Source organism: Molothrus ater, chromosome 27 (assembly GCF_012460135.2).
Source record: "Molothrus ater isolate BHLD 08-10-18 breed brown headed cowbird chromosome 27, BPBGC_Mater_1.1, whole genome shotgun sequence".
NCBI lineage: Eukaryota > Metazoa > Chordata > Aves > Passeriformes > Icteridae > Molothrus > Molothrus ater.
In genome coordinates this window covers 4,876,165-4,897,064 of record NC_050504.2, presented here as the reverse complement: position 1 = coordinate 4,897,064, position 20,900 = coordinate 4,876,165, and the positions used below count along the sequence as shown (strand labels likewise).

Here is a 20,900-nt window from a genome sequence, read left to right as displayed (position 1 = left end):
GCCTTTATTTCAGCAGTCAGAGAAAAAAAAAAAAATAATATCCATTTTCGAAAAAAAAAAAAAAAAAAAAAAAAAGAAAATGAAGAGAACCCCCAAACCGCTTTAAAATGATGAATTGCTTAATTAATTAATTATTCTTATAATACATTATACAAAGTAGGTACAAAACCCAGGGAAATGCCAGAGCTGGGCCTGGCAAAGGGAGTGGGTTCGTGGCCCTCCGTGCCCGGGGAGGATGCAGGGATGGATGGATGGATGGATGGATGGATGGATGGATGGATGGATGGATGGATGGATGGAGGAGTGGAGGGGTGGATGGATGGATGGAGGGTGGATGAATGGATGGAAAAAAGCTGCTGGAAGATGGGAGCAGAGCTGAAGTTCCACCTGCTCGACCTGGAAAATCGATTTATTCCTTTTCCCCTCGGAATTTGATGCCTCTCGCTTTGCGGGATTTGCTGGTGGGGTGTTGGAGGTGGGGGTAAGGGGGGGAATAGCACCTTTGGAAAATTCCCCAGTGGAGCTGAGCAGCGAAAAACAGGAGGGAAATAAAGCATAAAATAGAGGGGGATTAAGCCAGACCAAGCTGAGACCTCTTTGGAGGTTGTAGCACCAAGCGGTCCCGGGGTTGGGTGTTCCGGGGCCAAAATTAAAGAGAATATTTTAAAATAATAATTAAAAAAAAAAAAAAAAACCAAACCCAAAAACCAGGATAAAAATCCTGAGGGAAAGAAACCTCCAAAGGAAAATCAAAATAAGAGAACAACAGAGCAACCAAAGAGAAAAAAGGGTGGGGGGGAACATGATGGGGGGAAAATTAGCACCTTTGCTCTGAACCTGGCAGGAAAGTCCCGGCACGGCTGAAAAGCTCCAAATGAAGCTAAAAAACAAAAAGAACCCCAAAATTCAGACTCAAAAAGATGATGAAACACCCCGAGAGTGGTGAGGTAGCCATCCGGACAGGGGCGTCAGCGCAGGGCCGGAGCTGCTCCGTGGCTTGGGAGTGAATTGGTTTTGCTGCCTGAATAAAAATAAAATGAACAACAAACAACGAACAAAACAGAACAGAACAAAACAAAACAAAACAGAACAAAACAAAAAAAAAAAAAAAACACGATAAAAAATAACCAGAACAAAAGGAAATCGAGAGAACTCAAAATCAGCATTATCCAAATAAAAAATAAGGAGGAGAGGGGAGAGAAAGAGGGAAAACAAGGGAGAAAAAGCAAATTATAGCCAGGAGTTCAACATCTTCCTCGCAGCAAAAAATTAAAATTCTAATGAGATGCAAGAAGCGAAGGGGCTGGTGGGGAGGGGGCCTGGGGGTCCCGGGGGGCTCGGGGACCCTTTGGGGATCTGAGCTTTGCCATCTCCGGGGCTGAGGAATGAGGGGGGGCAAGCAAGCGAACCCACTTCCTGGTGATTTTGTTTGAAAAAGTCATTTATTTGGTTTTTTTTAATATTTTTTGAGGGGGGTTGAATGCTTTTTTTTTTTTTTCTTTTTTTTCGGGAGGGTTTTTGAGGTTTTTCTCTTACGGCAACGCAACCGGAGTTGTTTTAGAGACGCTGGATAGAAACCGACACAAATTCAAAGTCCATGTGAAATTTTCTCCTTTTTTTTTTTTTTTTTTTTTTTTTGGCAGGTTTTTTTTTTTTTGGTGTTTTGTTTGTTTTATTATTATTTTTATCATTATTATTATTACTCTCTCCTGTCACGCGTGGGGCGTCCGGGGTTACAAGAAGCACACGGGGCCGATGTCGATGCCGAATTCCTGGTCCGGAGCGCCGACGTCCATAGGAGCCAAATCGATGATGGGCAGGCGCGAGGTCTTCGTCGTCTTGTACTCGATGACTGTCTTGCCCCAGGCGCCCGTGTGACTCTGCGGGGACACCACGGTCACTCCCCGTCCCCAGCGCGTCCCCGGTGTCGCCGCTGTCCCCGTCACTCACCGTGCAGCCGTCCTCGGTGACGCCGTAGGTGAAGCGGCTGTTGCCCTCGGCGCGGATCTCGATCTCGTTGGCGCCCTGCAGCAGCAGGGCCTTCTTCAGGTTGCCGCTGGCCTGGTCCATGTAGGCCACGCTGTTCTTGCAGTGGTAGGTGACGTTCTGGGAGGCCTCGGTGGCCATGAGGCGCAGGAAGGTCAGCTGGATGGCCACGTCAGCCGGGTCGGAGCCCTCGCCGCCGTACTCAAACTGCACCGGGGGACATCGGTCACGACCAAACCGCTGCGGGACCCCCGGCCCCTCCACCCTCCTGTGGCCCCCGCGCCCACCTGGAAGCCGTCGCTCATGGCCTCGCCGAACCAGACGTGTTTCTTCTCCTTGGGGTTCTTGCTGAGGTACCAGTTCTTGCGGGCGATGGACGCCTGGGTCGGGTACACGCACGTCTCGCCCGTCTCCATGTTGCAGAAGACCTTGATGGCGTCCAGGTTGCAGCCTTGGTTGGGGTCGATCCAGTACTCGCCTGAGGAGACAGGGACAGGTCAGGAGAGGGGCAGGGAGGGTGGTGGGGAGGGACAGACAGGGGATGGGACAGAGGGACAGACAGGGGGACAGGAGAGAGGAACAGTCAGGAGGGATGAAGGTGAGGAACAGCTCCAGGGGTTGGAGAATGGAGCTGAGGAGCAGCCAGGGGGATGGAATAGGTGAGGAAGAACCAGGGGGAAGGAACAGGTGAGGAACAGCCAGAGGGATGGAACAGGTGAGGAAGAACCAGGGGGATGGAACAGGTGAGGAACAACCAGGGGGATGGAACGGGTGAGGAACAACCAGGGGGATGGAATAGGTGAGGAACAACCAGGAGGGATGGAACAGGTGAGGAAGAACCAGGAGGGATGGAATGGGTGAGGAGAATCCAGGAGAGAACAGATGAGGAAGAGCCAGGAGGGATGAAGGAGGAGGGTGAAGGACAGCCCCAGGGGATGGAGAATGGAGCAGAGGATGGAGGGATGGGTGAGGGACAGGGACTGGGAGATGTTGAGGATGAAGGGAGGAAGGAGGAAGGTGAGCAGCAGCCGTGGGGGATGAGGAGGGAGGTGAGGAAGGCAAAGGAGGGAGCAGGGGGCGGAGCATGGAGCGGGAAAAGAGGCAGAAGAAGGGGAGAAACAGGAGAAGGACAGGAGGAGGATGGAGGAGAGGGCAGACGGGAGAGACAGGACAGATGAAGGGTGCTGCAGACGCACCAGGAGGTGGAAGAAGGACAGAGCTGAGCAGCAGCAGAGGGGACAGAGAGGGGGTGACAGCCCCGAGGGGCCGGCGGGGACCGGGGGGACACCGACCGCTCTTCCAGTCGCCGTGGCACATCTTGAGGTCGCGGCAGGTGCGGGCGGGGTTCTTGCGGGTGCCCTCGGGGCTGCGGATGTTCTCGATCTGCTGGCTCAGGCTCTTGAGGGTGGTGTCCACCTCCAGGTCGCGGTCGCGCATCACGTTGGCATCATCGGCCCGGTAGTAGCGGCCGCCGTCGTGCGCCTTCTCCTGGGGCGGCTGGGGCAGGAAGCTGAAGTCGAAGCCGCCGCTGGGAGGGCCGGGAGGACCGGGGGGCCCGGGGGGGCCGGGGGGACCCTGCGGGAGGAGAGGAGGAGGATGGTGACGGGGGAGCGGGCGCTGAAGGCCGGCGGCTCCGGGAGCACGGAGGAGGGGTCGGGACGTACGACGGGACCGACGTCGCCGGTGCGGCCGCGGGGGCCGGGGGGACCGATGGGGCCGGGCAGCCCGTTCAGACCGTCCTTGCCAGCAGCACCGGCGGAGCCAGGGGGACCCTGCGGGACGGGAGAAAAGCGTGAGCGCGGCCGTGCAACCCGGCAGAGCCTCCAGCCCCAAAACCTGCAGGGATCGCTCTGGCCGTGGGGACCCAGCAGAGCCTCCAGCCCCAAACCCTGCAGGGATCCCTCTGGCCGTGGGGACCCAGCAGAGCCTCCAGCCCCGACCCAAACCCTGCAGGGATCCCTCTGGCCGTGGGGACCCAGCAGAGCCTCCAGCCCCGACCCAAACCCTGCAGGGATCCCTCTGGCCATGGGGACCCAGCAGAGCCTCCAGCCCTGATCCCAAACCCTGCAGGGATCCCTCTGGCCGTGGGGACCCAGCAGAGCCTCCAGCCCCGACCCCAAACCCTGCAGGGATCCCTCTGGCCATGGGGACCCAGCAGAACCTCAGCCTCCAACCCCAAACCCTGCAGGGATCCCTCTGGCCGTGGGGACCCAGCAGAGCCTCCAGCCCCGACCCAAACCCTGCAGGGATCCTGCTGGCCGTGGGGACCCAGCAGAGCCTCCAGCCCTGATCCCAAACCCTGCAGGGATCCCTCTGGCCGTGGGGACCCCCCTGCCCTCCCCACGGTGCCACAGCCGTGTCCGGATGTCACAGCTCATGCCGGGACTCACTCGGGGACCGGCGGGACCAGAAGCACCAGAAGGACCTTGTTCACCAGGAGAGCCCTGTGACAGTGGAGGAGGAAGAAGAGGCGACATCAGAGGTGACATCAGCAGCCCGTGCTGCCCCCAGGACGTGTGGCAGAGCCACCGTCACCCCGCGGGACTTACGGGAGGACCAGGTGGGCCCTGGAGACCGGAGAAGCCTCTGTGACCCTTCATGCCTCTGTCACCCTGTTCACCAGTTTCACCTTTGTCACCACGGGGACCTTGGGGACCCTGCAGGAGGAAGAGGAGGAGGAGGAGGAAGATGAGTTGAGTGCGGTCCTGGGCACTGTGGGCACACAGAGGCACCGAGGAGGACAGAGCAGAGCATCACTTACAGCAGGACCACGAGCACCAGCAGGACCAGGGGGGCCAGCGGGACCTTGGGGACCCTGGAACAGGAGAGAAGGGGACAGGTTAGAGCATCCTGCACCTCCTGCTGCCGGCTTGGGGCAGAACCACCCTGAGAGGCTCAGGGACCCCCAAGGGGGCGGTGGCACCTATGAGATCACCCTTTGCAGGGTGGTGGCACCTCTAAGATCACCCATTGCAGGATGGTGGCACCTCTGAGATTGCCCTTTGCAGGGTGGTGGCACCTCTAAGATCACCCATTGCAGGGTGGTGGCACCTCTGAGATCGCCTTTGCAGGGTGGTGGCACCTCTGAGATCACCCATTGCAAGGTGATGGCACCTCTGAGATCGCCCTTTGCAGGGTGGTGGCACCTCTGAGATTGCCCTTTGCAGGGTGGTGGCAGCTCTGCCTGCCTGGGAAGCTCCTTCCAGCAGCAGGAGCTGAGCCCGGGGCCAGGCCCCAGAGCTGGGTCCTGTCTGGGGGCTGTGAGGGGGCTCCGGGCCGAGCATCACTTACGGTCTCACCGCGATCTCCGTTCTTGCCAGCAGGGCCGACGGGGCCGGGGGCACCGGGGGCACCGGGAGCACCAGGGGGGCCAGCAGGGCCGGTCTCACCACGATCACCCTGCGAGGAGGAGGAGGAAGAAGAGGAAGAGGAGGAAGAGGAGAGGTCAGTGCGGGCCAGCACAACCCCATCACCCCTCCCACCCTCCCTCAGAGCCGACTCACCTTGGGACCAGCAGCACCATCACGGCCGGGGGCACCTTCAGCACCGGGAGCGCCCTACGGGGAGCAGAGACCCTCGTTAGGGGTGGGGGGCTCACGATGGAGGGGGGGTCTCAGAGCCCCCCATCAGCACAGGGGCCGTGCCCCCAGCCCCACGGTGGCCACGGGCGCTCACCTCACGTCCGGCTTCTCCGGGGGGTCCGGCCAGGCCGGGGGGGCCCATGGGGCCGGGGGGGCCGCGCTCACCGGGGGAGCCAGAGGGGCCTTGTTTGCCGGGTTCACCCTGCGGGGGGACAGAACGAGGGTCCGACACTGTCACACAGCCCCTCCCGGGGGGGTGACAGAGCCTGAGGGTCCCCAGAGCCCCCCGGTACTCACGGAGGGGCCGGGCAGCCCAGGGAAGCCTCGCTCGCCTCTCTGGCCGGGCAGACCGACCACACCGCGCTGGCCGGCGATACCTTGGGGTCCGGGCGTGCCGGGAGCGCCCTGCGGGGACAAACGGAGCCTCAGCGGGGACAGCCCCGCTGTCACCTCCCCACGGAGGGGACAGCGAGAGGCGGTGACCAGCACAGCGGTCCGGGCAGGGGGTGACTCACGATGGGACCGTCAGCACCGGGGGCTCCTTTCTCGCCGGGGGGGCCGGGGGGGCCGGCGGGTCCCGGCTCTCCGGGGCGGCCGGCGGGGCCGGTCTCACCGCGGGGTCCTTTGCCGCCTTCCTTGCCGGCGGGGCCGGGAGGGCCGGGCAGGCCGATGTTACCCTGCACGGGCGGGAGGCGATGCCGTCAGGCCGGGACCCCCCCTCGCTGCCAGCTGAAGGGCGGCCAGGGGTGGCCCCGGTGCCAAGTGGGACAGGGAGGCCACGTGCAGCACCTGGACGGTGCCCAGCACCTCCTGTCCTGTGTCCCCAGAGCCTCCTGTCCAGTGTCCCCAATGCCTCCCATCCAGTGCCTCCCATCCAGTGTCCCCAGTGCCTCCCATCCAGTGTCCCCAGTGCCTCCTGTCCAGTGTACCCAGTGCCTCCTGTCCAGTGTCCCCAATGCCTCCTGTCCTGTGTCCCCAGAGCCTCCTGTGCAGTGTCCCCAATGCCTCCTGTCCAGTGTCCCCAGCACCTCCCATCCAGTGTCCCCAGTGCCTCCTGTCCAGTGTCCCCAGCACCTCCTGTCCTGTGTCCCCAGAGCCTCCTGTCCAGTGTCCCCAGCACCTCCTGTGCAGTGTCCCCAGCACCTCCTGTCCAGTGTCCCCAATGCCTCCTGTCCTGTGTCCCCAGAGCCTCCTGTGCAGTGTCCCCAGTGCCTCCTGTCCAGTGTCCCCAATTCCTCCCATCCTGTGTCCCCAGTGCCTCCTGTCCAGTGTCCCCAGCACCTCCTGTGCAGCGTCCCCAGTGCCTCCTGTCCCATGTCCCCAGTGCCTCCTGTCCTGTGTCCACAGTTCCTCCCATCCAGTGTCCCCAGTGCCTCTGTCCTGTGTCCCCAATCAATGCCTCCTGTCCCATGTCCCTATTGCCTCCTGTCCATGTCCCCAGTGCCTCCTTTCCAGTGTCCCCAGCACCTCCTGTCCATGTCCCCAGCACCTCCCCTGTCCCCAGCTCCAGCCCCCCATGTCCCCCCCAGGGGTACTTACAGAGGGGCCGGGGGGTCCAACTCTTCCAGCAGCACCAGGGAAACCAGTAGCACCCTGGAAGGGAGGAGAGCTGCAGTCAGTGGGGCTGGATCCGGAGCTCCAGGGGAGTCCCCTGGCTGGGAGTCACCACAGGGAACCCCATGGGACCCCTGGTGGTCAGGAGGAAAGAGCCCACCTGGGGGGCTGATTTGGGGGGTGTAAAGGCAAACCCCCCCCCTTTTCCCTCTGCTCTGTCCCCTGCTGGGATGAGGCCACCCCACTCCATCCCCAGGTGGTTTTGGGGGTGCAGGGCCGGGGGTGCCCCACGGTGTGGGGGGAGCAGAGGCAGAGTTAAAGCCCCTCGGGGTTGTTCCCACCCGGGGGTGCTCCCAGACTCCCCCAAGCGCCCCCTCCCCACAAGACCGGTACTTACAGGGGGTCCAGCGCTGCCGCGAGCACCTTTGGGACCGGGAGCACCAACAGCACCCTGGGAGGGAGGAAGAGGAGGAGGAGGAGAGGGGTGAGCTGAGCCGTGGGGCTGCAGCCCGGGCACTGGGGGGGCTGAGGGGGGGCACTTACAGCAGGTCCAGGAGCACCAGTGGGGCCAGCAGGGCCGGGGGGACCGGCGTCACCCTTGGCTCCAGCATCCCCAGTTTCACCTTTAGCACCAGGCTGGCCGTCAGCGCCCTGAGGGGGGGACACGGGGCCGGGGTGAGCCCGGGGGGCTCAGAGCCACCCTGGGGGGCAGGAGCGGACCCCCGGGCTGAGGGGGGGCCGCCTGTAACACTTACGGGGGGGCCAGCAAATCCAGCAGGACCGGGAGGGCCGGGCTCGCCGCGGTCACCCTGGAGGAGATGGGGGGGAACAACGGCGTGAGACGGGCAGGGGACAGGGCCACCAGGGCCACCGAGGAGTGGCCACCCGTGGCGGGGCCATCACCGAGCGTGGGGGACACTTACGGGAGCACCACGGGCACCAGTGGGACCAGCAGGGCCGGGGGGACCGGCTTCACCCTGGAGAAGGGCAGGAAAACAGAGAAAAGGGATCAGGGCTGTGGAGAGGAGGTGGCGGTGAGTGCCTGGACACGTCTGTCCCTGCGGGATGTCCCCACCTTGTCACCAGGAGCACCAGCAGGGCCGGGGGGGCCGATGGGACCGGTCAGGCCTCGGAGACCGTCCTTGCCAGGAGCGCCATCAGCACCTTTGGGACCGGGGTCACCCTGAGGGAGGGACACAAGGGGGGGTTATGGGGACAGGTCCTTGGGGGAGTCACCCCTCTCTGCACTGAGACATCCCCAGTTCTTCATCCTCCCTGGAATGGGCTGGGACCATCCTCATCCTCCTCCTCACAAGAGCTGGGCTCTCAGCGAGGGATTGTCCCCAAGGGATGGGGACAGAGGTGGCACAGAGCATCCCCTACCCCAAGGAATGGGGACGGAGGTGGCACAGAGCATCCCCTGCCCCAAGGGATGGGGACGGAGGTGGCACAGAGCATCCCCTGCCCCAAGGAATGGGGACGGAGGTGGCACAGAGCATCCCCTGCCCCAAGGGATGGGGACGGAGGTGGCACAGAGTGTCCCCTGCCCCAAGGGATGGCGATGGAGGTCGCACAGAGCGTCCCCTGCCCCAAGGAATGGGGACGGAGGTGGCACAGAGCATCCCCTGCCCCAAGGGATGGGGACGGAGGTGGCACAGAGCATCCCCTGCCCCAAGGAATGGGGACGGAGGTGGCACAGGCTCAGGGCACAGGCTCAGGGCACACCCAGTCCCGAGGGGAAGATGAGGGGGCACAGGGATGGTGAGGAGCAGGTCAGCAAGGGGGACAGCAGGGTTCTGGGGACACGAGGGCTTTGGGGACACGTACTCTGTCACCCTTGGCGCCTGGCAGGCCGGCAGCACCGCGCTCTCCGGGCATTCCCTGCAGACCGGGGGGGCCCTGGTTCCCGGGGGCTCCGGGGGCACCAGCATCGCCCTGCAGAGAGGCAAAGTGGGATTAGTGAGACCCCGGCCCAGCAAATCCATCCCAGCCACCCCCCAGCTGTGCCCCACGAGCCGGGCACAGCCCCCCATGCCCAGCTGGCACCTACCTTAGCACCATCGTTACCGGGAGCACCGTTAGCACCGCGAGGGCCTTGGGGACCGGGGGGACCTTGGACACCGCGCTCTCCAGGGAATCCTCTCTCACCCTGGGGAGGTGGCACAGGCGAGGCCCATCAGGGGCTGTGGGGCATTTTGGGGTGCCCAGGGTTGGGGGAAGATGGGGGGTTCAGCTTACCCTGGCACCGGCAGGACCGGGGGCTCCAGCGTCTCCGGGGACACCCTGAGCAGGAGGGACAGGGTGACGAGTCAGAGTGGAACAGGTGGCACCAGGGACAGGCAGAGGGGACCCCGGGGTGCCCCAGGAGTCCCTCATTCCCTGGGCAGCACTGGGGTTCCCGCTGTTCCCATGGAGCACCTGGGGGTGCCCTGGGGGGACCCCAGCAGCAGCAGCAGCCCTGGTGTGACGGGGACAGGGGCGACGGGGAGGGGACAGGAGGGTCCCCAGTGCCCACACTCACCTGCTCACCGGGCTTGCCAGCCTCGCCAGGGGGGCCAGCGGGGCCGGGCAGACCCTGGGGAGGAAGAAGAGGAGCCGTGAGCCACCACGGAGGGGACAAGGGCGGTGTCACCCGTGCTCTGGGTGCTCTGTCCCCCTGCCGGGGAGGGGACAGCCCTCACCTGGAAGCCAGGAGCACCAGCGGGACCTTGTTCACCTCTTTCTCCAGCGGGACCCTGGGGGACACAGGACAGCCATGGAGGCGGGCAGGTGGCTCCCGAGGCCCGGCTCCGGTGGCCGGGAGTGGCCGGGGGTGGCCGCGGGCCGGGGGATACTCACGGTGGGGCCGGGGGGACCTTGGGCACCGGTTTCACCATCTTTGCCAGCGGGGCCCTGGGGAGGAGGGAGAGGAGGGTGCTCAGAGAGAGCCGTGCCCGCCCCCGAGCTGGGCGTGGGCCTGGACACGGCCGCGGGATCCTTCGAAGGCCGGGAGACACCGCGGCCACGTCACCTCTGTCCCCGCTCCAGCAGCGCCGGGAGCCACCGGGACGGGATCCCAAACACCTCATCCCGCTGCGGCCTCGGCCCGGGAGCCTTCCCTGGCCGCCGGGGGCCCTCACCCTGCATTCTCACCCCATTCCCATCCCATTCACACCCCACAACCCCATTCATAGCCCACAACCCCATTCATAGCCCACAACCCCGTTCACAGCCCACAACCCCATTCACAGCCATCGCGCTGGTCCGAGCCAGGCCAGCCCTCCCTGTCACCCCACCCTGGGGTGATGCTCCCTGTCACCCTCCCTGTCACCCTCCCTGCCACCCTATCATGGAGTGATGCTCCCTGTCACCCTCCCTGTCACCCTCCCTGCCACCCCACACCACCGTGACCCTCTCTGTCACCCTTCCTGTCACCCTATCATGGGGTGATGCTCCCTGTCACCCTCCCTGTCACCCCACACCACCGTGACCCTCTCACGTCACCTCACTCCCTCCCTTGTCACCCCCCCGGGCTGTCGCACCCCACCCCACACTCACCACGGCGCCGGGGGGACCGGGAGCTCCTCTCTCGCCGGGTTTGCCAGGTTCGCCCTAAAACCAGAGCGCGATGAGCCCGTGGTGACAGCAGGGACAGGGGACAGGTCCCGGACGTGTCCCCAGAGAGCAGGGTGGCCTCGGGGAGGGTGGCACTCACCGCAGCACCTTTGGGACCGGGGAATCCCATCACGCCGGCCTGGCCTCGGGCTCCGGGGGGGCCGGGGGGGCCGGGCCGCCCGTCTTGACCAGCGGGACCCTGTGTCGGGGGGAGCCAGCGCCGCCTTAGCCGGGCCCGCGGCGAGCCAGGGGAGGAGGGCACAGCAGCGGGGACAGCAGCGGGGACAGCAGCGGGGACAGCAGCGGGGACAGCAGCGGGGACAGCAGCGGGGACAGCAGCGGGGACAACTTACAGGAGGGCCGGTCTTGCCGTCGGGACCGGGGCTGCCGGGGCTTCCAGTCAGACCCTGCGGGGCAGCGGGAGGGGGGTCAGGAGCTCAGCACCGCCAGGGGATGCTCCGGAGAACGGGAGCGTCCTGGAGAGCGGCTCCTCCTCCGGCACAGAGAGCAGGAGAGCCCTGCGGCCGTGCTGGTGCAGCTCCGTGTCACCGTGTCACCGTGTCACCGTGTCACCGTGTCACCTCACCTTGGCACCGGGGAGTCCGGGTTCCCCGGGGCGTCCAGCTTCACCAGGAGATCCTTTGGGGCCAACGGGGCCGGGGGAGCCGCGCTCGCCGGGGGGACCCTGGCAAGGGGGGACAGGGGTGACCCTGGGAAGGGACAGCACCCGGGGACCGGCACAGCGCCGTGTCCCCGCGGGTGGCAGCCGCTCGGAGCCGCCGCGGCCGCTGTGCGGGCACAGGTGACAGCGGCCAGAGTCCCCAGGGCCCCGCTGACGCCACTTTGTCCCACAGACGGACGCGGACACCCACCTTGGGACCGGCGATGCCATCGCCGCCAGGGAAACCGCGGCTGCCAGGAGCACCCTGAGGGGGACACGGCAGGGTCAGTGTGGGGACACGGGGGGACCTCGGGGGGCCAGGGGAGGGGGGACATGGCCACCAGTGGGAGCGGCCTGAAGGGGCCGGGGGTGTCACCACGGGGTCCCCAAACACGCGCGAGGTTCACGCTGGACATGGGGGGATGGGACGAGGGCGGGGGTGGGGACAGGAAAATGGCGGGGATGGGAACAGGGACAGGGACAGGGACATGGCAGGGGTGAGGACAGGGACATGGCGGGGGTGAGGACAGGGACATGGCAGGGATGAGGACAGGGACAGGGACATGGCGGGGATGGGGACAGGGACATGGTAGGGATGGGGACAGGGACATGGCAGAGATGAGGACAGGGACAGGGAGATGGCGGGGGTGGGGACAGGGACATCGCTACTCACACGTTCGCCAGCGGGGCCGGGCAGCCCAGCGGGGCCGGGCTCACCACGGGCTCCTCTCTTGCCTTCTTCTCCAGCGGGGCCGGGGGGACCTTGGACACCAGCGGGACCCTGGGGAAGGACGCGGAGGGATGAGGACCCCCGGGAGGGGCCGGGGCCAGCAGGGGCAGCGCCCCCAGGGACACATCGCGGGGTCACTCACGGGTTCGCCTTTGGCACCGGTGTCACCCTTGTTGCCTGGAGCACCGGGCTCACCCTGGAGGGGAGAGAAGAAAGGAAAGCTTTAACGGCGGATCGAGGAGCAGAGGGACCCCCGGAAGGGACAAGGGCGCAGCATCTGCCACCCCCTGCGCCACCGCGGCCTGGCAGGGACCACGGGAGGCAGCTCCAGGTGCGGCTGCAGCCGAGGAAAGGATCCCGGCCAAGGGCAGGGGAGAGCCCCTGGAGGAGCCCGGGGATACTCACGGTGTTACCCTTGGGGCCGGGGGCGCCGCTGGGACCCTGGGGGCCGGAGGGACCGCGGGCACCGGGGAAGCCGGGAGCGCCAGCGATGCCAGGAGCGCCCTGCAAGAGGCACAGGAGGCCGTGAGGGAGCGGCACGGCCCTTCCTGCCCTGCCCTGCCCCGGGGGGGACGCGAGGGACACTCACGGTCGCGCCCTTGGCTCCGGGTTGGCCATCAGCACCGGGGTTGCCCTGCGGAGAGAAGGAGGAAGAGGAGGGTCACGGCGGGGCTGGCGGGACGCGAGGCCGAAGGACGGGGAGCCCTCGGGCGTCACTTACAGCAGGACCGGCGGCGCCAGCAGGGCCGGGGGGACCGGGCTCACCGCGAGCACCTTGGGGACCTTCGCTGCCACGAGCTCCTTGGGGACCGGTCTCACCCTGGGGAGGAAGAGGAGGAGGAAGAAGAGCAGTGAGCGCCAGGGCTGCCCTGACCCCGGCAGGGCTGGTTCCACTCGCGGCTCCTTCTCGTGGTGGCACAGCCGGGACAGGTGCCCGGGACACGCTGGGGATGTCCCCACGGGTGCCACTGTCCCAGGCAGTGCCAGCCTGGGCGCTCCGGGACCCCTGCCCTGCCCAGCGCTCCCCCAGCCCACCCTCCCAGTGCCCCCCAGCCCCGCGGAGCCGGGCAGGCCCTACCTTAGCACCGACGGCACCGGGGAAGCCGGGGGGACCAGCGGGACCAGTTGGACCCTAAACGGGAGAGAGGGCTCGGGTCAGAGGGGGATCCCCGGCCCCGGGGGGATCCCCAGGCAGCAGAGCCCCCCTGGCTCCCGGCCGGGGGTCCCCATGGGGGCAGCAGGGTGGGATCCCCCTCCCCAGGAGGGGCCGTGGGGTCGGGGGTACTCACGGGGGGACCGGCAGCACCGGGAGCGCCGTCATTGCCACGAGCGCCCTGCGGGAGAGGGGACAGCGTCAGTGACAGCCGCGGGTGGCACAGGTGACCTCCAGAGCCCCGTGCCCGGGCAGGCGCCTCAGCCCTGCCCATCCCAAATACTCACAGCGGGGCCAGATGGGCCGGGACGGCCTCTCTCGCCGGGAAGACCACGAGGACCCTGGGGAGGGGACAAGGACACGTTCAGGACATGTTTGTGTCACCTGCATGGACGCTTCCCCCCTTTCCTGAGCCTCCTCCCCTCCCTGTGCCCCCAGTGCTGCCCACGGTGACATTCCCAAGGGGTTCAACCCCTCCCTCCCCATTCCCTGGGGATCCCTGAGGGGGCGCTGGGTCCTCACCAGGTGTCACCCCCCATCCTTGTCCCCTCTTGCCCAGAACCCCCCCTCACCCCCTGGGTGCAGCACTCACCATCTGCCCAGGAGCTCCGTTCTCTCCAGGGCTGCCGGGCTCTCCCTAGGGAGGAAGAAGGACACGGTGAGGGACCTGCTCTGCAGGGAGAGGGGACAGGGTGACATTGCCAGGGCAGCGGTGACACTGCCACCACTCCTCACCTTGGGGCCAGCAGGTCCAGGCTCACCCTTGGCACCATCCAGACCGCTGAAACCCTGGGGGGCAGCAGAGAGAAGGGGTGGGGGGTCAGGAGGGGACCCTGGCTGAGCTCAGGGGTCCCTGGTCCCCTGAGTGTCACCAGCACGGGGAGGGGGGACACTCACTCTGTGTCCCTTCATGCCTGGCAGGCCGGCGGTTCCGGGCAGACCTCGAGCACCCTGGGGGAGGCAGGAGGTGGTGACGGAGGCGCTGGGGGGGCTGTCCCCACACCAGAGTGCCCTGTCCCCGAGGGGGGGACAGCTGGGGGTGTCCCTGTGTGTCTCACCTGGGGGCCGGGGGGACCCCGCTCTCCGGGGCGGCCAGGCTTGCCAGCTTCACCCTGAGGACAAGGACACGGCCTTGGTGGCACGTCCCCAAGCCAGGCAGCTCCTGCTCACCTGGGAGGGGATGGCAGGGCCACCAAAGTGGGGGGGACCCCAAGGACAGGCCACTTACATCATCTCCATTCTTGCCAGGGGGGCCAGCGGGACCTCGGGGGCCCATGGGACCCTAGGAGAGAGGGAGGACAGGCATGAGGTGACAGCTGCCCCCTGCCACGCTGCCACCCACCCCAGGCAGTGCCAGGCCCCACTGCCACGGATCCCAGAGCAGGGACAGTGTCCCCACAGCCAGGACTGGCAGTGTCCCCATCCCCGGGGGACATGGGCAGGTGACAGCACTCACAGAAGCACCAGGCTCTCCAGGTTCACCAGGGGGACCTTGGAAACCTTGAGGACCCTGTGGAGAAAAAATAAAGGGTAAAAAAAATGGGTCAGAAAGTGAGAAGTTCGGGCCTGGATCCCCCAGTGGCAGTGGTGGTGTCCCCCCGCATGGTGGCACCAGGACTTTGTCCCCACGTGCTTCTGTGGCTGTCAGGAAGGGTGTGACACCCTCTGACCTGTCCCCCCACCACCCAGAGGGGCCCTGGGGGCTGTTTGTCCCCAAACCCAAATGGACAGGAAGAGGTGACACTCACGGGAGCACCGGGAGGGCCGGGGAGACCACGGGGACCAGCTGGGCCCTGGGGAGAAGAGAAAGTGTCAGCAGTGGGTGCCTTGTCACCCTGGCCCTGTCCCCATCACCACCCTCCCCCTGCTGTCCTCACCTCCTCCCCATCACTGTCCCAAAGCCACCCCCTCCCTGTCCCCATTGCCACCCCATCCCACTCCACTCCTTGTCCCCAACACCGACCTTGGCCTGTCACCATTGCCACCCCATCCCTGCCCCTATTGCCTGTCCCTATTGTCCCTATTGCCTACCCCCGTGGTCCCTATTGTATTGTCCCTATTGCCATGTCCCCATTGTCCCTATTCTATTGTCCCTATTTTATTGTCCCTATTGCCCGTCCCCACTGTCCCTATTGCCTGTCCCTATTGTATTGTCCCTATTCCTGTCCCCACTGCCACCCCAACACCGTGTCCCCATCTCTGTTCCCACCTGCACCCATTCCACGTTCCCATTGCCACCCCATCCCTGTCCCCATCACCAACCTGTCCCTGACTGTGTCCCTGCCCAGTCCCCACACATTCCCTGTCTCTGCTGTCACCCCATCCCTGTCCCTGATGTCACCCCATCCCTGTCCCCATCCCTGTCCCCATCCCTGCCATGCCCTGGTGCTCAGTGACATCACCAGCACAGGGACCACTCCTGTCCTGTCCCCTCGCCCAGCTCCCCCTGGTGTCCCCTGATGTCCCCTGATGTCCCCTGTGTCCCCTGTGTCCCCGGGCTCACCATGGGCCCGGGCACGGCCATGCCTCCGGCCTTCTCGTCGTAGCCGTAGGACATCTGGGGAGCGAAGTTCTGCGGGGAGGGAGAGCAGGGGGTGAGCGGGGCAGGGACCCCCGGGGGGGCTGCGCCACCAGGGACCCCCCCACACTCACCCCACCGAGGCCTGGGGGGCCGGGGGGGCCGGGGGGGCCGGGCAGTCCGGGCTGGCCGGGGATTCCATCTCTGCCAGGGGGGCCGGGCAGTCCCTGCCGAGAGAAGAGAGGGGTGAGACCGAGGGGACTGGGGGGAGACCGAGGGGATTGGGGGGAGACCGAGGGGATTGGGGGGAGACCAAGGGGATTGGGGTGAGACTGAGGGGATTGGGGGGAGACCGAGGGGATTGGGGGGAGACCCAGGGGATTGGGGTGAGACCAGGGGGATTGGGGTGAGACTGAGGGGATTGGGGTGAGACTGAGGGGAATGGGGTGAGACCAGGGGGATTGGGGTGAGACCGAGGGGATTGGGGGGAGACTGAGGGGACTGGGGGGAGACCGAGGGGATTGGGGGGAGACCGAGGGGATTGGGGTGAGACTGAGGGGATTGGGGTAAGACCCAAGGGGGGATTGGGGTGAGACCCAGGGGGATTGGGGTGAGACTGAGGGGATTGGGGTGAGACCGAGGGGGGGATTGGGGTGAGACCGAGGGGATTGGGGTGAGACCGAGGGGGGATTGGGGTGAGAGCCAGGGGGATTGGGGTGAGACTGAGGGGATTGGGGTGAGACTGAGGGGATTGGGGTGAGACCCAGGGGGGATTGGGGTGAGACTGAGGGGATTGGGGTGAGACCCAGGGGGGGATTGGGGTGAGACCCAGGGGGGGATTGGGGTGAGACAGAGGGGGGGATTGGGGTGACACCCAGGGGGACTGGGGTAAGACCCAGAAAGATTGAGGTGATCCCAGTGTGATTGAGGTGATCCCAGTGTGATTGGGGTGAGCCCAGCAGGATTGGGCTGAGCCTGGTGGGATTGGGGTGAATCCCAGCAGGATTGGGGTGAGCCCCTGTGGGATGGGAGTGAGCCCCAGTGGGGGATTGGGGTGAACCCCAGTGGGATTGGGATGAGCTCCATGGGACTGGGTTGAGCCCAGCAGGATTGGTGTGAGCTCCATGGGATTGGGGTGAGCCCAGCAGGATTGGGGTGGGTCCCAGAGGGATTGGGGTGACCCCCAGCAGTATTGGGGTGAGTCCCAGCAGGATTGGGGTGAGCCCTGTAGGATGGGAGTGAGCTCCTTGGGGGATTGGGGTGATCCCTGATCCCCAGCAGTATTGGGGTCACCCCCAGCAGGATTGGGGTCCCTGCAGAGCAGGGGTTTCCGAGGGGGGGGCACACCCACCCTGTCTCCTTTGGGGCCGGGGTCTCCTTTAGGGCCCTGTGGAGCAGAGACAGAACAGGTTAGAAAAGGGGGGGCTCCAAACACGGGGGTAGGGATTGTGGTGAAATTTGGGGGGCCGCATTTTGGGGGGCCCTTACCTCTACTCCAGCACTTTCTGGGTAGGCAGGGGAGGCTGTGGGGGGAAAAAGGGGGTTCAGAGCAGCTCAGCATCACCCACCCCACACCCAGACACCCGCGGGGGGGGGGGGGGGGCCGTGACCCCTCTGTGGGAGAGATGTCGCGATACCGTCGGTGTCGGGACAGATGGGGCAGCACTCTCCGAAGGGGATCTCGGCGTTGGGGCAGTCGGAGGTGTCCTCGCAGATCACCTCGTCGCACAGGATGTTGCCGCTGTCGCAGACGCAGATCTGGCACGGTTCTGGTTTCCACACGTCCTTGTCGTTGTACGTGAGCCCATCCTGGATGCAGCTCCCGGTTTGGACTGGGACGGGACGGGGCGGCAGCGTCAGGAGGGGCGGCCCGGAGCTCCCCCGGGCTCCCCTCACCCCCTCCCCGCTTCTCCCTTCATCTGGTTCTCATCAGCGCGGCGCGGTGACACAGGAAAAGCTCCACAATAAACTCTTCCCACATCGGCTGGAATTTAAACAAAAAATCCCCGCAGCCGCTCGCTGCTCGGGCCGGCCGGGCCAAGGCAAACACACCCCGAGGCAGGGGGGGGGGGGGTCCCCGGCAGCCGCGGGTTTGGGGGGGACGGGACGGGACGGGACGGGCGGGCCCCCGAGTTTGGGCTGAAATTGGATCCAGGCGGGATGGGGCTGGATCGGGCCAGATGGGATCGGGAACGGGAGGCCACGGAGCGGAGGCGGGCGGGGGCTGCGGGGCGAGGGAGGGGAGGGGAGGGAGGGGAAGGGCGAGCGGCCAGGCCCGGGGGTGGCCCCACGGTGGGGAAGGGTCTTGGAGTGGGGAGGGGCTGCGCCAACTCATGGAACACCCCCCCCCCCGATTAAAAAAAAAAAAAAAAAGGCAAAGAATAAAAAAGGGGAAAATATGTTTTAAAAAGGCAAAGGAAAAAAAAAAGGGGAAAATATGTTTAAAAAAGGCAAAGAAAAAAAAAGGGGGGGGAAATATGTTAAATATGTTTAAAAAAGGCAAAGAAAAAAAAAGGGAAAAAAAAAAGAAAATGTATGTTAAAAAAAGGCAAATGGAAAACGCAAAATTCTTCTGGGGAAAAAAAAATAAAAAGAATGGGAATGGGAAAGGGAAAATGCAGAATGGGAAATGCAGGACGGGGAATGGGAAATGGAGAAGGGGAAATGCGGGATGGGCATTGTGACTGCAAAATGCATAATAATAATAATAATAATAATAATAATAATGGTAATAATAAATCATCATCGTAACAATAATTAAAAATGGATTTAAGAAAAACACCAAAAAAAGGACAAAAAAGGACAAAAACTGGCAAAAAGCGCCGGGCGCCGGGCCCGGGGTCCCCCCGTGTCCCCGTGGCGCAGGTGGCAGCGGGGCACGGGGGCCGTGGCGTGGCACGGGGGGGTGACCCCGGCCGTGCCCCCGGCCCGCGCCGCTGGCAGCCCCCGCTCCCCCGGCTGCCGAAACATTTTGCTTATGAATCATCCGAGACTTTTCTAATTCTTTCCTGATGGCTTTCGCAGATCCCGGGGCTGGGCCCCCCCCTCTCCCTCCTCTTCTCCCCCCTCTTCTCTCTCCCGCGCTCTTTCCCCCCTTTCCTTTCCCTTCCCGGCCTCCTCCTCCTCCTCCTCCTCCTCCTCCCCTTCGTCCCGGCTCCCTCCTTCCCCGCCGGCTCCTCTCCTCTCCACCCTTCCTTCCCTCCCCGCTCTTGGCAGGGCGCCCCGACTCCTCACCCCCAGAGCCCCCTAAACCCCTTTTCCCCCAACCCCAAATCCCCCCCCGAGTCCTCTCCTCTCATTTTTTCCGCGATTTTCCCCTCATTTCCCTGCTTCGCCCCTAATTCCCCTCTCCGCTCCGCACGCCCACCCCGAGCCGCTCCTCGCCCAGCCCAGGGCAGCCGGGCCGGGCGTCGCCGGAGCCGGTGCCAGCCCAGAGCCGCGTCCCGAGGGGTGAGGGCATCACCCAGCGCCCGCTACTCACTGTCTTCCTCTCCTTGCCCGCGGGCGAGTAGGACAGTCGCTGCTATCAACAGCAGTGACCGAGAATCCACAAAGCTGAACATGTCTAAATATTAGACATGTAGACTCTTTGGGGTCTCTTGTTTGTTCTTAGCTTGGGGTCATACGGGGCCGATGCAACCCTGGAGCTCCAAATCCAGACCCCAGCAGAAAGTTCCTACTGCCCTTTGCCCACTTCTGCGCCGGCCCTTTTATACGGTGTGCAGCCGCGGGGAGGTGGGACCCGGAGCGAGCAGCGGATTTTGGACGGCCCCCTCGGCCAATCAGAGGCACCCAGCGAGTCGGGGGGCACCCCCTGACCCCCCCCCCCCACCCCGGGCCGTGTGGCCGTGCACACGCAAACACGGGCGGGCACACGCAAACACGGCCGGGCACAGCGCGGCGGGGCCGGGGTTGGGGTTAGGGGGGGTTTGGGCTGCGGGATTTTGCGGGGCGTTGTGATTTTGGGGGGGTTCTGCACGCTCAGAGGTGCCTGAGGGGCTGGCGGGGTGGGGACAGGCGATGTGGCACGTGGCGCTTCGGGGACCCCGGTGCCACGCGATGCTGGGAGTGCCACCAGGGCCCTGCCACCCCCAGAGCTGGGACACCCCAAAACACACCCAGGGTTTCCACCAGGGACACCCCGACAGCCACCCCACAGCTGGGGCACCCCTAAACACACCCAGGGCCCTGACACCCCCCCCCCGACAGCCACCCCCAGAGCTGGGACACCCCAAAACACACCCAGGGTTTCCACCAGGGACACCCCGACAGCCACCCCACAGCTGGGGCACCCCTAAACACACCCAGGGCCCTGACACCCCCCCCGACAGCCACCCCCAGAGCTGGGACACCCCAAAACACACCCAGGGTTTCCACCAGGGACACCCCGACAGCCACCCCACAGCTGGGGCACCCCTAAACACACCCAGGGCCCTGACACCCCCCCCGACAGCCACCCCCAGAGCTGGGACACCCCAAAACACACCCAGGGTTTCCACCAGGGACACCCCGCCAGCCACCCCGCAGCTGGGGCACCCCTAAACCCACCCAGGGCTCCCATTGGGGACCCCCCTCCAGCGGGACCAAACCCCAGCACGGTGCAGGGCCAAGGCCACCAGTCCCCAGAGCATCCCTTGGACGGTCCCCAAGAGCATCCCCTGAGGGACCCCAACCCCGAAGCCCCTCCAAAAAGCACAGACACCCCCAAACCCCTCCCCCAAACCCACTGCCTCTGTGTTTTTAGCCCTTTCTTTCCCTCTTTTCCCTTCCTTCCCCTCGCCGCGCTCGCTCCCCTCGCTCTCCCCCCCTGGCACGGCTCCACGGCCGTTTCCACATTTGAAGGAGCCACGTTGGTTGGAAAAAGCAAAAGCTCCTGGACAATGATCCACAACCTACCGTGCAATTTGGGGAGGGTGTAATTACACGCCAAAAAAATCCCCGCCTGTGCCGGGGCCGGGAGCTCGGCAGGAGCGGGAGGGACGCGGCCAATGTGGCACCGGGGGAGGGGGAGCTCCCGCTCCGCTCCGCTCCGCTCGGGGCGGATTTGGGGAACGCGCTGGGAAAGGGGGCCGGGGCAGGGAAAAGGGGGGTTCAGCCCTAGAGACCCCCACGCTGTGCTGGGG

The 20,900-nt window shown here is 64.9% G+C and overlaps 1 protein-coding gene across 1 annotated transcript; it reads right to left on the bottom strand.

Moving 5' to 3' along the window:
* Positions 1-1,605: 1,605 nt before the first annotated feature.
* Positions 1,606-19,447, bottom strand: COL1A1 (collagen type I alpha 1 chain). Its single transcript, XM_036399094.2, has 51 exons — positions 19,259-19,447; positions 17,415-17,609; positions 17,266-17,300; positions 17,129-17,164; positions 15,912-16,004; positions 15,763-15,831; positions 15,008-15,052; positions 14,716-14,769; positions 14,488-14,541; positions 14,318-14,371; positions 14,157-14,210; positions 13,995-14,048; positions 13,852-13,896; positions 13,547-13,600; positions 13,396-13,440; positions 13,185-13,238; positions 12,828-12,926; positions 12,696-12,740; positions 12,512-12,610; positions 12,249-12,302; positions 12,050-12,157; positions 11,588-11,641; positions 11,302-11,400; positions 11,069-11,122; positions 10,816-10,914; positions 10,659-10,712; positions 9,960-10,013; positions 9,803-9,856; positions 9,643-9,696; positions 9,360-9,404; positions 9,172-9,270; positions 8,949-9,056; positions 8,197-8,304; positions 8,045-8,098; positions 7,877-7,930; positions 7,665-7,772; positions 7,519-7,572; positions 7,107-7,160; positions 6,083-6,244; positions 5,865-5,972; positions 5,662-5,769; positions 5,490-5,543; positions 5,278-5,385; positions 4,748-4,801; positions 4,536-4,643; positions 4,377-4,430; positions 3,651-3,758; positions 3,279-3,561; positions 2,274-2,464; positions 1,951-2,193; positions 1,606-1,880 (listed from the first exon to the last, which is right to left on the bottom strand). The coding sequence occupies exons 1-51, from the start codon at positions 19,338-19,340 to the stop codon at positions 1,734-1,736; spliced, it is 4,362 nt and encodes a 1,453-aa protein (XP_036254987.1). The 5' UTR covers positions 19,341-19,447; the 3' UTR covers positions 1,606-1,733.
* Between the last annotated feature and the right edge of the window lie 1,453 nt (positions 19,448-20,900).